Source organism: Malaya genurostris, chromosome 3 (genome assembly GCF_030247185.1).
Source record: "Malaya genurostris strain Urasoe2022 chromosome 3, Malgen_1.1, whole genome shotgun sequence".
Classification (NCBI taxonomy): Eukaryota; Metazoa; Arthropoda; class Insecta; order Diptera; family Culicidae; genus Malaya; species Malaya genurostris.
Window position 1 is genome coordinate 279364488 of NC_080572.1, and position 15519 is coordinate 279380006.

At 36.9% G+C, this 15519-nt stretch overlaps 1 protein-coding gene across 1 annotated transcript; it reads left to right on the forward strand.

Annotated features, from left to right (window-relative positions):
- Nucleotides 1–7033: 7033 nt before the first annotated feature.
- Nucleotides 7034–9580, forward strand: LOC131437305 (facilitated trehalose transporter Tret1-like). The gene is made up of 2 exons (XM_058606574.1): nucleotides 7034–7167; nucleotides 8183–9580. The coding sequence occupies exons 1-2, from the start codon at nucleotides 7101–7103 to the stop codon at nucleotides 9535–9537; spliced, it is 1422 nt and encodes a 473-aa protein (XP_058462557.1). The 5' UTR covers nucleotides 7034–7100; the 3' UTR covers nucleotides 9538–9580.
- The last annotated feature ends 5939 nt before the right edge of the window (nucleotides 9581–15519 follow it).

Below are 15519 nucleotides of genomic sequence, written 5' to 3' on the forward strand. Positions count from 1 at the left end.
AATATTGATTTCAAAAATTCTCTTAAAAACATTTTGTCAGTTCAATTCTTTCATAAATCTAGTTTTGTGTAAGTGCGTGTTCATTGGATGACAGTTTTACTCAGATCAAATTTGATGGTTCCAAAGTACACTTATGGCACATTTATTGTGGGCTTTTTGATTTATTACTTCCTATAGGTCAAGTTTAGTTTGCATTCAGGAAAATTTCATGGCCGTCATTTTGATGTTCTATACCAGCAGTTCCCAAAGTGGTCGATATAAACCCCTTGGGATCGATATCCTTTTTCCGGGGGTCGACGTAAACAAAAACTGACTATGAGGGTCGACGAGGTCTAGAAATCGATCCCATATTGTTTGATATAAGTTGTTATTTTAAATATTTACGCTAAAAAAACTGTGTTTATTTGACCCTCCGCAGAAGTTGGTAAGTATTTTACATCAATATTAGAAAAGCAAGAAATTGAATTTTCAAAGGAATTTATTGATGGGGGTCTAAGGCCTAAGTTAATTTTAGTAAAGGGGTCCATGGCCAAAAATAGTTTGGGAACCCCTGTTATATACCGTAGCATTTATTGACATCAAGAAAACTTCAACCTAATCTTCATCGGATCTAACAAGATCTTTTTACTGGCACTAACTTCACCGTCTCAATGTAAACTAATTCGATCTTTGTCATTCTTAATCATTGTGTTCAAATATCTCCTTTTTCCACAACATTTACTTCTCTATGTTTCCCGCGGACCCACAAAAACAAAAGGATACGGCCACCATCGAAGTACGCACTTTCCATTTCGTTAACTTTCCATTGTATTTGACAGGTCGTTTGCTCGTTTGGAACAAAGCTGTCATTCCAAACGAACAATTGTCGTCACTCTGGTTATATAGGGTCCGCCATGTAACTTTTTTTAAAACATGCAATAAAACACAAACGGTTCATCCGATTTCAAAATTTATTTTCTCATATTGAAGTACAATCCTTCCAGTTAATTGTGGAATATAATTTCATTCAAATGGCTGCCTCAGCTGGCCTTGCAGTACGCCATACGGTCGGTCCAGTTTTTTAGTACATTTTCGATTGTATGCAGCTTTATTTCAGCTATGGCTGCACGAATGTTGTCCTTAAAGGCTTGAATTGTCTCTGGCTTGTCCACATAACACTTATCTTTGACAGCCCCCCAAAAATAATAGTCTAACGGCGTCAAATCACAGCTCCGAGGCGGCCAAACGACATCCAAATTTTGACTGATAATTCGATCTTCAAAGACTGTGCGCAGAAGATCGATCGTGACGTTGGCTGTGTGGCACGGAGCGCCGTCTTGTTGGAACCAAATGGTGTCCAAGTCTTCCTCTTCAAGTAACGGGAAGAACCAATCATGGCGCGGTAACGCTCGCCATTGACCGTGGCGGCGGCTCCTGCCTCATTTTCGAAGAAAAATGGTCCATTGATGCCGCCAGACCAAAATCCGCACCAAACCGTCACTCTCTGAGGATGCATCGGCTTCTCCATGATTACGTGCGGGTTTTCCGTCCCCCAGATGCGACAATTTTGCTTATTAACATACTCGCCGAGATGGAAATGTGCCTCATCCGAGAAGATGATTTTTTGGCAAAAATCGGCGTCTTCTTCAAGCTGATCGCAAGCCTAGTTGGCGTCAAGCGTATACACAACCATTTTCGTTCAACGGAAGGATAAAACTAAGTTTCTGTCAAATCAGAAGTGACATTAAGGTTACCAATGTCGAAATAACCGCTAGTTTAAAAAAAATGCTAGATGGCGGACCCTATAGTCACTCTACGTGAACCAAATACAACAATGTTATAAGTCAAGAAACTGTCAACAAATACCAGAAATTATGTTAGTCTCAAGTACTGTTGTTTTTGTAAAGGGTTTAACGCAGGTTTATGATTCTTCACTTTGCTTTATAAACCTTATGAAGGGTGAGGAGGAACTCCTCACCCGGGCCCAGACTTTTTATGGGGCCTGATATTAGTTCATTTTAAACTGATTTTTCAAGTTAAATTTACTATGAAATTGTTTGTCACGTAATTGACAGGAACGCACAAGTAAAATATTAAAAATATTTCCTATCGCTCATAATCAAATCATTTTCTTGGGACCGTTTTTTTGCTCGTTCAAGAGTTAAGTGGTATGTTTTTTTCTCATTAAAGCTCACTAAATAAAGTTACAGGGTGATATGAACAATAAAAATAATAAAATATGCAAATACGGAAATGGTTGAACCGATTTTTGCAAGCCTAGATTCAAATGAAAATTCTGAAAATGTCCAAAAAACGTTTCTGAATTTCATATTGATTAGGTTCCGGAAATACAGGGTGATAAGTGTAAAAATTTCCATTTCAAATTACTTACTTACTTTTCTCAGAGATGGCGTACTCGATTTTTTTCTGGATGCGACTTCCGTTTTCGAAATAATCGGGTGAAGAGTGTGCAAAATTTTCTACCGTCACTTCTAGTGGTGAAATAAAAACGTAAAAAAATTCTTTAAATCATGCTCCAAACTATTCCAATTGGTAGTCATTGCTAGTGGTTCCCGGTTTCTGATTCCGGAAGCACTGGAAATAGCGATCATATACTTTAAAATGGAACTCACTCACTTTTCTCAGTGATAGCGATTTTCACACACTTAGGTTCGAGTGACAGGTCTTATGGTCCCATACCGAATTCCTGAATATCATATAAATCCAACTTCCGGTTCCGGAAAAAATTTGAGAAAATTGATGAAATCTTTATTGGAATCAATAGAACGATCAATAAAATTCAATGTTTAAAGGTGATTTCATGCAAATGGCGGGTCTGCATTCCAGATGTGGATATTTTGCTTGCTGACGTATTCATTCAACCAGAGTTGAGCTCCGTCGCTGAACACAATTTTTCGATAGATGAATCTTCCTCCAACTTTGCCAGCGCCCATTCATGATTAAATTATTGAACATACGACGATGCATGATTCAATTATAGACCAAACTGAACAAGTTTGACAATGACACAAGACACGATTCACTCGTGATATGTCAAAACAGTGTTGCCAAAGAGATATCAGCAAAAAAATCACCCTTTAGAAATACTAATCATTTTAGTTTTATATCTTCTCATTTATTTCAACTGCCAAGCTTATAAATCCAAAACACTTGAAATATCAAGTTTGTTCATTTTAAACTGATTTTTCAAGTTAAATTAAATTACATGAAATTGTTTGTCAAGAAATTGAAAGAAACATACAAGCAAAATATTTGTTATTTTCATGAAACTATTTATTAAAACAAACTAATCCACTGAGAAAAATCGAATATCTCGTTTTTGCAGTTTCAAGCACCAATTTTTGCTTTTTCACACCAGACTTGCTTTTCTCACTATTTCAATAAAATAAATCGTTGCATAAAAGCAAGATTTAGTTACTTTTCAAATTACAATATTTTTTTCTGTGTGTTGTTCTCGTGTCTTCTGCCTTAAACCGAGAGAATTCTGCAAGTGAAGCATTGAAAGATTGCAAAATTCACATAATCTATCAACTGGTACGAGCGATATTCGGAAGTGTGGAAATGCACGTTAATTTTATTTGTTTTCACGCCATCCAGTTATGTCTCTAACAGTACCCACCCGCTTTATTTTGTTCAAAATTCAATAAAAATTCTTTATTTTGACTGCCCAACCGACGACACGACCAGGCACTTCGAAGAACAATCTGCATGAAAATTGTAAGTTAACGATTCACCGCCAGTTACCATAAATATAGTGACCCTTGAGAATGATCGAAATGATCTTCTCGAGCAACACTGTTCAAGTTTCTAAGAACAAGTTGCTATGGAGTCCAAGAATAAATAAACAAACAATTTGAGAACGTAGATACGTGCAAGCGTGCTTAACAGGTTTGAAATGTGAATCAATTTGCTTTTAAAATAGTTTAAAAAATTATTAGTGCTTCAATAATAGATGTAATGGCTCCCAATAAAGGTTTACTATCACCAGTAATCTTTCCAATATATTTTAACCAGTCGACATTTCTTTGTTTCAGGCGGTAGTGAAGCCTCGAAGAAGGTAGTTGCAAACTGTTTTGTAATACATTAAATTCATTGTTTAGAAATAAGAACAATTACAAAGCTAATTGCAAGATATATTTGTGTGTTTTCTAATGTCTACAATATATCTTCGCTCGGTTTAGGTGGTGATCTAGGATAACGATTTCTACCATTCATTTATTTCGCATATGAAAAATGATTCGGGATTTGTTTTGTTTACATTAATTTGGTCTATAATATACAGCAACCAAGGTTATAATAACTAATTTGTGTTGCCAGTTTTAAAAATTTCTTAAGCAATGTCGTTTTGACATTAGCAGTTACTGAGGGGTAGTTAAATTTGCGATACAGTTTTTAACAGCGAGTTTTTAACAAACACCTTAAACTTTTTTACTGGAACTATCATCACAGACTAACAGACATGACAGTATAAGTAAATTCTTATAAATTTACTTATACTGTCATTTCTTTTTTTTGTGATGCACTAGTTCCACCTATATTGTACTGCGCGAGCTATATACTATCGGTACACCCCTTGTGTAATGTAAAAGTTTTTTTACTAGTTGGTTTTCCCTCGTTTGTCAACACCGATCAGCTGCTTGCAGGGATGCCTGATTTCATCATAATATTTGAATCGTCACAATAAATTTTTGAATTACGTTGACAATATATTTAACTTTTTTAGCGATGTTAGAAGATAACCATTTATTTTTCTCAACGATGTTCATCTACACTATTTTTGATTGTGTTGGTAATTTTCACCCGAAATTAAGTGGCGGCAGACCAGAAGCAAGTAAATATTGTAACAAAACGGGTTCGATTTTGTATTGCATTGGATGATGAGAAGTAGGCACAATTTTGTATATAGTTTTGGCAATATGTATTAAATGTGTATTCTGCATTAAATTCGCATGGACGTATGCAAATCAATACATTACAGGTAATTCTGTATGAATTGCAACTCTATTGGTAAATGAAAAAAATAAACACAGTCTAGATGACAGACAGGATGTTTTTGATAGGGTAACGTGGCGCCATCATGACATATGCGAGTACTGTCCCAACTAAAGGAATATTCGAAATGACCGTTAAAATGATTGAAGAATCTAATTTGAGTGTCCTGTCTGTTAGTCTGTGCTATCATTATTAGGTATTTAAATGTGTGACTATGACCGAGAGAAGGTTATTGCATTACATTTCTCAACGTTTACTGTCATGTCATTTCAATCCCACATGTTTAAGACCTTCTAAATGTCCATTTCTAGAGCACAAAAATCCACACAAGGCTTGTGTTGGATTTTAAGATGTGGTCTGAGATAGATCCCTAACTTCGATTTCCGTGGAGAACGGAAAGCATCTTTTTAATTTTTTAGGTCATATAAGTAGATGGTCATATAAATTTACTTTGGCTATACAGGTTTCGGTATCAGGTTCCGGAAGTAGCGGTCTAAAATTCCAAAACGAAACTCTCATTGATTTCTCAGAAATGGCTTTAGGTTTGGGAATAGATAACAGTTCGAGGAGGTCAAATCAGGTGAACAAGGTGGATGGGCAAGTAATTGGAGCACTAAACCGTTGATTTTAAATATGTTATCGATGCTCACGTGCTTCATGTAAGGCCCTTTCACAACGATTTCGGTCTTTAATCAATGTAGTACTCCAAAAGTATACTATGACAACCGGGAACTCCCAGGAAACCGGCAACATTATCTTTCCGACTTCCCATTGAGTTCCGCGACGACTTCAGTCCATTGTCGGGTAATCATTTATTTCTCTGGCGTATAATAATGGATCCAGCCAAACATGTACTCGAAGTGCACTTGCGTTCGTCTTTTTAGTTCTCAATAAGTATATGCGAGATCCAGCGGCATCTTTCTAATTTGCAGAATCTTGCTTAACTATGGTAAGCTCGCCCTTTTTCTCTTTCCAATCATCAAGAACAATTAAGTGTCTTATTATTATTGTCGTTTATTTTACCCCGCATTTATCTTCCATTTCATTTAGTTTTGACACTGTTTGCTTCGTGTCAATTTTTTCTTGTTTCTGTTTCTGATTTCGGGAGAGCCAGCCCCCCCCCCTCCCCCCCCCCCCTTCTGGATACGTGTCTGTCTTGTAGCATACGAACCTACACCAAATACTACTCGAATAAAACAATTACTCCACATTTTTACACCATTTGATGCGATAATATTTCCTTGGACCAAAGCATAGACATTACAACTGATTACAGCTAAATCCACTGAGTGTAAACCGATTAATCAATCCAATAGTGTTGAACGTGATAATCACCAGTAGTGCTAGAAATGATGTTGCTCCTTCTCGCATAGTTTAGCCAAGTATATTTAACACTGCTTGGAATCTTGCGGACACTGGGGATATCTGGACCAACGGTAATCGAACTTCACTGGAAATGTACTAAATAGAATTCCGGTTTAGTAGTAGTACTACATTCAGTTCCAATAAACAAGTGACTTGAATCAAAATGAACCACTCCAAACACACTGGTTGTGCATAATTATGGGTAAACAGTTTAATCAGTTGGAATAAGAACGACACACAGCGATTAAGTTCAGTAACAATAATGGAGTTTTATTTCACGTGTTTTGTATGTATACTTGTAAGGTTAGGGGTTTATTATAATGAATGAGAAAAGGATGAAAGGTGACAGGAATGTTGAAGTGATATCTGCCTTACTGGTCGAAGAGAAAGTAGTAGGAAATTAATTTCCAGCACATAATGTCTTCATCATCTTCAAACTCCGACATATTTGTGATTTAAAGCCAGAATAAATATCATTATCAACGCTGTCCATTTCCCAGCTGGGGGATTCGGCGCGAAATAGATAACAGCATGCTAACGCTTGTTTTGGGCTATCATAACCCATACTTGAAGCCAATTCAACAATCAATCATATCTGTTTGGCCGAAATTGGCAATTGTGGCTACTAGCAGGGCTTCTGACGATTAGTTGAAGATTTTCCATTCATTTCGTGATTGTGAGCTTAGTGTTGCAGAACGTTATACTGATTCAATTGGTTTCCGATGTTTTAATACACCCGCATAATGGGAGCTCTGGAAAACATCAAGGATTTTCGGAAATATTCCAATCAATATCTGGCTGCCTTCACAGGTATGAATAATGCTCAGGCATAATGTCATAAGTGGCATACTTTTGCCGTTTCAGTTTGTGATTTTTGTCATTCCAACAACAGTTAAAGTCCTTAGAAGGCCTTGAGAATTAAATAACTTCTGTACCGTTGGTTACAAACCAAAAACCGATGAATTATTAAATTCCTGTATAGGTTTTCAAAAATTTTTCGTTAGGATATTAAAATGTGCGCATCAAAATCGTTAAATCATAAGACTACCGACAAAAAGGTCATATATAATCATATCGTACAGAGAATCTCTCGGGCCATAATAGCATAATTATTATATGACTAATCCATAGCCCAGTGTTTTTGCTTTGACACCTGATAGCGTGTTGTACAATACCGTAGTAACCTACTTTATCACCTGTCATCAATCATACAGACACGGGACTTAACTGCCCATGGGAATCCCAGTGGTGTAGTTAAACTTCTGGTCTGATGGGGCATTTTTTCGTTTACCAGTTTCTCGTACATCTTTATTTTATTCATTTAATTTAATTAAATTTTATAACAAGAAAAACTGGCAGCCCCAGCAGTGTTTTACTCGTGTTTCGAATATACAAAAAATAGAACGGCATCGTAGACCAGTTTTAAATTTGACAGAAGAACTGGTCGAATAAATAAAACTAGAACGGCTTGCTGGGGATACGTTTGTTCCAGTTTCTGCTCTATTATAGATCTTCCATATAGAACTGCTGAATTTGCTCTAAGGTCTATAATGGGTGGTCTATAATGTAAAAGAAACTGAATCAAACGTATCCCCAGCAATCCGTTTTAGTTTTATTTATTCGACCAGTTCTACTGTCAAATTAAAACTGGTATACATTGCCGTTCTATTTTTTCTATATTTGAAACACAGATAAAACGCTGCTGGGGCTGCCAGTTTATTTTGTTATAATTTCTAGACTTAAATTTTAAAATTGACATAAATTATGCATCTAGAACTAGAACACTCCTGAATATGCCCTAATGCTTCATATTCTAAACCAACAGGCACACTTCTGACATTCTCCGTCATTGCATCGTACGGTTGGACGTCACCGACACTTCCGATTCTACTCGCTGATGATTCCCCACTGCCGATAACTTCGGACGAAAGCTCATGGATCGTTTCGATTTTGGTGCTCGCCTCGATTGCCGGTCCCATACCTACGGCTTGGGCAGTTGACAAGTTCGGACGCAAGTACACCATGTTGTTCGCTGCCATTCCGACCATCGTCGGTTGGGTGCTGATCGGAGTAGCACAGTCCGTTCCGGTGCTGTACATCTCTCGGTTCCTGAGTGGTATATCGTACGGAATGCAGTACTCCTCGATGCCGCTTTATCTGGGCGAAATTGCTTCCGACACAATCCGTGGCTCGATCGGCACGCTTCTCACTGTGATGGCTAAGGCAGGAATTTTGGTAGAATACAGTATAGGACCATTCGTTGGATTTCGCACCTTAGCCTGGATTTCGGTTGTGTTTCCGAGTGCGTTTTTTATTCTATTTATGTGGATGCCGGAATCTCCCTATTATTTACTAGCGAAAAACGATCAAACATCGGCCGCTAAAAGTTTACGCTGGCTGAGGAAACGCGATGAAGTGGACGACGAGCTTAACATGATGAAGAGTGCAGTGGAAAAATCAAAACAAAACAAGGGCACATTCCGGGAGCTTCTAACCGCCGGCAATAGACGTTCCTTGATAGTGGTACTTGGTCTTGGGGCACTACAGCAGCTTTGTGGAAGTCAAGCGGTTATAGCTTACTCGCAACAAATTTTTGAAGAAGTTCAGAGTGGTCTCGAGGCACACGAATCATCAATCATAATGGCTGTAATTCAGCTAGTCACCGCAACCTTGTCATCTTCGATAGTCGATCGAGCAGGTCGTAGACCCCTGTTACTGATCTCAACGTCAGGATGTGCGATCGGTACATTCATCGTCGGTTTATACTTTTTCCTACAACAACAAGGCGTCGCAGTACAAAGTGTCAGTTGGATTCCGTTGATAGTAATAATGCTATACATTATCTCCTACACGATCGGTCTCGCGACGGTACCCTTTGCCGTATTAGGAGAGCTGTTTCCGGCCAATGTGAAAGCAGTTGCTGCAGCGATGTATACCATGTTTGCTTCAGCCGTCGGCTTTGGAGTTGCCAAATTGTACCAGGTGATATCCGATGAGCTAGGGACGTACGTTTCGTTTTGGATTTTCGCGTTGTGCTCATCGTTGTTCGTAATATTTGTGTATTTGCTGGTTCCCGAGACTAAAGGTAAACCGTTGGATCAAATTCTCGAGGAAATGCGCTTTTCACAGAACCGAAGTCTGACCAACTGCTGTAAACGAGGAAAAACGGTTAAACTCTAAAAAAAAAAACTCTTTCAAAACAATGTTGAAAGTGCTCTTTTGTAAACCAACTTAGTGAGATTAATCAACTGTTGAATAAAATTGATTTAGATGAATGAATATTTCAGTGTTCCGAAACTAGTAATAGACTCAGTTTTTCTGGAGGGCTTGGGAGGATTCTTATGTACGATTCAGACAATTAATTACATGCATTCTTATGGAACCATTCACACGTAACGTCACGGTCACGGAACGTCTTGACGGACGGAGCGTGTGAACGTTCCGGTAAGGAAAGTATTAAACTAATTTTGACGGAAGCTGACGTTTCGGTGACGGTGACGGAAGAAGACGGACCGTCTGAATCGTACATTAGTGTCAGTTGAATCGTAGCACAAGCCGTGCAATGGTTCTGTACGCTATGAATCGGCTGCGAAGATTGTTGAAATAGAGAATCAAATTTCACAAAACGAATTTGATACCATGGGTTTGCTTCAGGTTTTTCTACAGCTGGAAGTGAACGTTTCTGTGCGTTGTTCCTATAGTTTATAAAACTAATGTATAGTGTTCCTACGCTTCCATGGGACACGGTACGGGAGGTGTTGTCCATAGGGAAAAGTTAATGATTGAAAATGTAAAAATAAAAAATTTACGAAAACAATCAGATGCTAAACCCGACCCAGCAAACTTTCTCCATCGCGTTAAACTGTTCATTTCAACCACTCTACGAGAAAACGTATTTTTTTCCTGTCGTTCATCTGGTAACGACACTTGGGTTTTATTGTACGTATGTTGTAGCCTTGGTAACACTAAGCGTTGCCCGGTGGATTTGGCATTTTCATCATAAAGTTTGACATTTTTAACCAATACCATCTTCAGAAAATTCTTTCATTTGAGCGCTATTTTTTATTTTGTTTACAGTGAGTTGAAAATTTCACCTTAGCAAAAAAATGGAATTAAATCGTGGAAGAACCGAATATTAAAGCATTCAAAACGTCGAATTGATGGAGCGTTCGCCGTATAGTCCTGATGTGGCATCTAATGACTTCTATTTGTTCCCTTCCGCGAAGAATAAACTGCGTGGAGAACGATGCAATACTCTTGAAGAATCATGTTTTGGAGGTGCCTCATGGAAAGTGAAAAAAATGTTATGATTCGGTGAGCAAAAAAAGGTCTCAAAAGGATTGATTTGCCGCCCCCAAAATACGTTGCGCCTGAGCGATATGCTCCCTTCCTCCTAGGTACGCCACTGGATCGCATCATCTTAGTCGAGTGAATCGATACATTCAATAACCTTTTCTCAAGTTATAGGCAGTTATCTAGACCTTTTAAAAGCATCCCCGGCAACAAGAAGTGCGCCAACGTATATATCGATCGCCCTCGATTATTTCGCCAGGTCTAAAAATGAATGGTCTAACCCGCTTGTGAGGAATTCTGGCAGCCGTCAGAAGGCTGGCTGCATTCCGGCTGTTGTCAAAATTGTCCAGGCGAAATTGCGTCATTATCTCGCCGTATGTGTCTTGTTTATTTCTCTCTTCCTTCTTTTTTTCTTTTTTTATTCGACTTGATTTGATATTCGACAATCCCGCATGTACATGCAAAAAACAAATCTTGAGACGAGGTAAATGAGATTGAAATATGTATGTTTGGTAGTGAGAAAGTAATGTTAACATTTTCCATAATTAGTATATATGAAAAGCAGTAACTTATTGCCTTTCAAAACAATTAGCTTCTGTTGGGATTGGATTGCAATGTTTAGGAATGAGTGCAGTTATACGGAATAAAGGGGAATATGTACGATTGAAACTCAAATTTCTCGAAGTTCACACTTTTAAAATTTCCTGACAGCACGAATGAATCTGAACAATAAAAGTAACGAAAATAAAAATTACCTACACTCTTATAAAAAATGAAAATCACGCTTGACGTAAATTCAAGCATGCCGAAATTTTTTCGGTAATGGCGCAATATTACATCTACTAGTTTGTAAAAATAAATTTGGCGTTTGTATCGATGTAATCTTCAGCTAAATTACTGTGAAGTCAATGATATGACTTATCTTCACATGCTTTGAATTGTGGATGTGGGTAAATCGCGACGCTCCTTTTATGTGCATCTATCAAGATGTAAATTTTTCTAAGTGTGTACACAGTTAGAAAAATTCTTGTGACTTTACATCTTATCAGATGCACATAAATGGAGCGTCATATTTCACACAAATTTATATTCAAGAACATGTAAAATTGTGTGATTTTAAAATTACATGGTTTTAAAACGAATGAAATAAAAATCAAAAGATCGACAGCAACAACGTGGACTTGATCCGAAAAACATTAGATCACAAAGCACACCTGTTAGTCAACTGAGCCACAGAAGCACATATCTGCTTGGCTGGTAAATCGTGCATATAAATTCATACAGTCTCACTTGCTAGAAGAGTACAAATTACACTCGGAGCCAGTAAATTTCTGTACGAATGGAATATTGCGTCATTTGAGAAGTTAAGTAGTTATGAATTGTATCGTTTGTAGGATTATGTCACCTGTAAAATTCATAATTTCTTTCTGTGTATTAATGGACTACTTTTTGTCAGATTCTATCAGCTTAGAACGTAATTAGTCTTCAATTCAGCAACGCCATCGCACGGTATCATTAGAGAGCCTTTAACCAGAGTGACGACATCTCATTCATAATGTTGGCAAAAAGTCGAACCATGCAATCCAAAATGTAGGTAGTATCGTTAGCTTTCCATTGTATTTAACAGGTATTTTGCTCGTTTAGAATAAAGCTGTCATTCTAATGAACCCTTGTTATAAGCACTTTGGGTATCACATTTAACATATCATCTCAAATGTATGGATGCGCAGAGCTGCTTTTTTTACTCGCATGAATTTCTATATGTTTAAATTGAATGTTTCAAAATTAACTTTGTTATAGGCGCTCAAAATAATGACAGAAAAGGACAAACACAGGCTTTAATTTTGAGTTATTTGTGGTTATCTCAGACTACCGAGAAATTTATTATAAATTGTTGATCACATTTCCGATGGTATGAGGAAAAATTATGATGCTACGTAAGGTACAACAAAAGATATTAGCGATAAAATTCTACTTATTTCTGTACAAAGTATGTTTTGAAAAGGTACCCCATAGTGAAGTAAGATATATTCACGTAAATAAAAACGTCCAGCGAAAATGCTCCGTTGGTCCAATACGTTGGACCGTTGGTCCGATGAATGTCCAACGGGAGGTCTATTCGGAACCTTCGTTTGCCGATTCTGAAACAAATACAATAATGATATACAACATCCGTCATATAAGAAAAAACTTTGGTTCTCTGGTTCTATTAGCCATGGCGACTTCAAACAAATCGTCCAGGTCAAGGAAAATGAACCTTAATGCACTGATTAATGCAATTAAACGTTGCTTAGTGGAAAAGAAGCCAATAAATTCGACTGCAGCAACGTTTTCAATCCGCGAAGCCAGTGGAAGACCGGCCTAATCAACACCAAAGGCGCCACCATCCAAATCGTTGACCAAGAGAGCCAAGGCAAAGTCACCATCAGACAATGAAGACTTCTATCCAAAACGCCTCCGAAAAGAATAAATTCCGTTTTTTTTAAATTGCAGTTTCATTTTTCCTTTTTTAAGCGCAATTTCTTGGGGTACCGGTAATCGAACACCTTTTTCAAATGGCAAACATTTATCACTTTACTAAATTGATAATAAAGTTCTTTCAATCGATTGAATCAACTTAGTTTCTTATTCAGTTGTTACATAGGGACTTTAGCCACAGACTAACAGACATGACAGTATGAGTAAATTCTTATAAAAATAATTTTTCGTGATGCACTAGTTCCACCTATATTGTACTGCGCGAACTATTTACTATCGGTACACCCCTTGTGTTACGCAAAAGTCTTTTTACTAGTTGGTTTCCCCTCGTTTGTCAACACCGATCAGCTGATTGCAGGGATGCCTGATTTCATCAAAATTTTTGAAAATGAATCGTCACAATAAGTTTTTGGATCACGTTTATATTTAACTTTTCCGCGATGTTGGAAGGTAACCATTTATTTGACTCAACGTTGTTCATCTAGACTATTTTTTATTGTGTTGGTAGTTTTCACCCGAAATGAAGTGGCGGCAGACCAGAAGCAAGTAAATATTGTAACAAAACGGGTTCGATTTTGTATTGCGTTGGAGGATGAGAAGTAGGCATAATTCTGTATATAGTTTTGGCAATATGTATTAAATTTGTATCCTGCATGAAATTCGCATGGACGTATACAAATCAATACATTACAGGTAATTCTGCATGCATGACAACTCTGTTGGTAAATGAAAAAATAAACACAGTATAGATGACAGACAGGATGTTTTTGATAGGGTAACGTGGCGCCATCATGACACATGTGAGTACTGTCCCAAATAAAGGAATATTCGAAATGACCGTTAAAATGATTGAAGAATCTAATTTGAGTGTCCTGTCTGTTAGTCTGTGCTTTAGCCTTCCATGAATGTATATATGTCCGCATAATGTGCATTTAGTCAAAAGTTATAAGCTTAAAAGAAAAGGGTGCCGGTAACCGAACACTCTCCTCTACTCAATATCGTTCATACTGTAATTTGATATTGTTTCAAACATAAACAATCATTGTCATAGTAAGAGCAAATTCAGCAGCTAGAAATTCTATATGGAAGATCTATAATGGAACAGAAACTGGAACAAACGTATCCCCAGCAAGCCGTTCTAGTTTTATTTATTTATAGTTATTTGAGACACGAGTAAAACACTACTGGAGCTGCCAGTTTATCTTGTTATAAAATTCAGATTTAAATTTTGTAAATGAAATAAATTATGCATCTATAACTATAACACTACTGAATATGCCGTTACGACGCATCTAGCGACCAAATGACAGTGAATCGACCTCAACGAGGGGTCCTATTTAAATGGTACATAAGAAATCAGACTACTTTATCTTGAGTTTATCTTTGGTTCTATTTCGGGTAGAGTAACACGCCGGAAAATGGAGCTTGTTTGAAAGAACAAAACAGTTAGTAAAATTTTAAATTTGATTTTTGTTAATATCTATCTAGAATATGATTGTTCCAAACCAATTTCCCCCTCCAACATCAACAATGATCTCTGTTTGATGTGAATCAACATTTTGGTCTAACTCAACGAAAAAATTTCTGTTCCAGCTGATTTTATTGTTGACATAAACTACCAATTTTTTGCTTATCAACAAAAGTTGAGTTGATTTTATTGGAAAAATCTTTGTTGATTCAATTCTAATTTATCTTTATGTTAATAAAAAATTTAATTCATTTCATCTATGATCTAATTTGTATAATGATACAACACCGTTTATTGTTGAAATTAACCGTGTCAGTTACATTTCTTACAAATCAGAGAAACTTTGCAACTGTGAATAAACAAAATAGTTTGTACGTGTTTCAAAAAGTGAAATTTCATCTGCTCATTTCTTTTTCGTGGAGCATTTCAACGATCTAAGCGTAAGTATTGATAATCAATAATATTAGGTACCTTATAATATTACATAACACGTTTTCTTTACAAAAAATGGTACAGGATATCTCTATTTTAACCTATCTGCGATGGCATCGCGCCATGATTATGGTTTGGAAATAATTGTAATTTCATTAATGTAAGTAATTAGAATTGCTAAAATAAAATAAATCGACAACAAATCTCGATGAACATTAGAAAAGGTCCCAAGTGCAAATGACAGTTTCTCTTTCAATTATTACGGTAAACTATAGTAATTTCTAAGCAATTCTAAAGTTACTATCAAAAGTTGATAGTTTTGCTATCATCCTATGTGAAGTGTTAGATGGAAGGTTTGCTGATTGAGCCGTAATAATCAAAAGAGAAAGTAAAAAAAAGAGAAACTCTCATTTGCACTTAGGACATTTTCTCGTGTTCGTCTTCAAATGTATCAAAAATAACCCTCCAAATTGTTTTGAAAGAAATCACTT

What these genes read in the sequence shown, in the direction of transcription:
- LOC131437305 (XM_058606574.1), top strand. Translation starts at nt 7,101, where the DNA reads ATGGGAGCTCTGGAAAACATCAAGGATTTTCGGAAATATTCCAATCAA. An exon ending in ATATCTGGCTGCCTTCACAG is followed by an intron (nt 7,168 to 8,182) that starts GTATGAATAATG and finishes CTAAACCAACAG; the next exon opens with GCACACTTCTGACATTCTCC.